General features: G+C 54.2%; 1 protein-coding gene across 1 annotated transcript in view; it reads right to left on the bottom strand.

Moving 5' to 3' along the window:
- Positions 1–1,216, bottom strand: part of RBM7 (RNA binding motif protein 7) — a gene marked incomplete at both ends in the record, with an annotated part of 1,923 nt that extends 707 nt beyond the window's left edge. Inside the window, 3 exons of the mRNA XM_010292451.1 lie at positions 64–157; positions 357–459; positions 1,054–1,216. Coding sequence (XP_010290753.1) covers positions 64–157; positions 357–459; positions 1,054–1,216 — 360 coding nt within the window. The remainder of the gene's footprint in view (positions 1–63; positions 158–356; positions 460–1,053) is intronic.
- Positions 1,217–1,275: the final 59 nt, after the last annotated feature.

Genomic DNA, 1,275 nt, shown 5'->3' with positions numbered 1-1,275 from the left:
TGTTGTCCATCAGCTGTGGGCGACTGCAGGGTCAGACTGTGCTAGCACAAGCAAACAGCGTACCACCGCTTGTCTCTGGAGGTTATCAGCAGAGGGCAGAGACCGCTGCACCGACGAGAATCCCGCTGCTACCACATGGTCAGGACTCCTGTCGTATCTGCAGGAAAAAAAAAATTAGAAGCGTTAGCCTTCAGCTCAAAGCTATTGCAGACCAAGGGGCACCAGCAGCCCTAGTCGTGTTTCTCCCACGAGATACAAAATAACCGGCCAAGCTCTCGCTACCGCGGTCGCGAACGCCGTGTTCTACTTTGAACCGTGCGCGTTGCACCTACGGCGCGTGCCGACGGGACTCGTACCTGCTAGAGCCCGCTGCCAGATGCGGCGTGCCAGACGGGCTCATGTTGGCAGCTCCGTGCAGGGAGCAAGATGGATTGCCGTCCTGAGATGCGTGACTGCTCCCTGAAGAGAAACAGATGTTTCAGGAGACTGACAAACGCGAGTTAGAGGAACTCGGGGACGAAGCAAACTTGCACGGCACTAACAGTTGCCAGACGCTTGATTAGCTCTGGGTTTTCATCGGTGACCCGCCGAAGCACGCGGTCCAGCCTCCGAAAGAAGACACTGCAACTGCCTTAGTACCCGATGGGAAAGACGCAATCGGGCAGCAATATTTTGGCCAATGTGCCCCGCCGTAACCGACATCAGGCACAACTTGTACTACTGGCGCAGTAATTTGGAATAGCTTTCAGGGTCACAGATGCATAATCATGAAGAAACCCAACGGAAGACTCAGCTCAGGGGTTGGACTTGGCCGTAACCGACGGAAAGGTCCCTTGTTGAAGCGGAGGGACAAAAGCGGAGGGACACGAGCACAGCTCGACCCCACTCTTCTGCGAAATCATCGGCCATCAGGTGAGCGGCCATTTGCTGAGAAGCACGCGCAATCTGCCCGATTCGATACGAATCTGCCAGGTTTTGGGAGGGGGAAGCTGGCGGCAGTTTGGCTTTCTCTCTAGCACCCGGCTTATTTTGAACGTTTCTTTTGGCAGGTACCTGATCGGAACTGAATTTTGATGGGTCTGCCGTAGAGTTTGATCCCGTTAAGCAGGCTCAATCCATAAGGGACAGATTCTTCGTGTTTAAAATTCACAAACGCGAACTGCTTGGGTCGACCGTCTCTGTCCTTAGGGATTTTAACCTTAATTACCGGACCTGCCTGCGGACCAAGACACAAAGCGCGTTAAAGGAAAGCGGAGCAGCTCTCCAAAAACCGGG

The sequence above is a fragment of the Phaethon lepturus genome, unplaced genomic scaffold (genome assembly GCF_000687285.1).
Source record: "Phaethon lepturus isolate BGI_N335 unplaced genomic scaffold, ASM68728v1 scaffold48588, whole genome shotgun sequence".
NCBI lineage: Eukaryota > Metazoa > Chordata > Aves > Phaethontiformes > Phaethontidae > Phaethon > Phaethon lepturus.
This window is presented reverse-complemented; position numbering and strand designations above follow the sequence as displayed.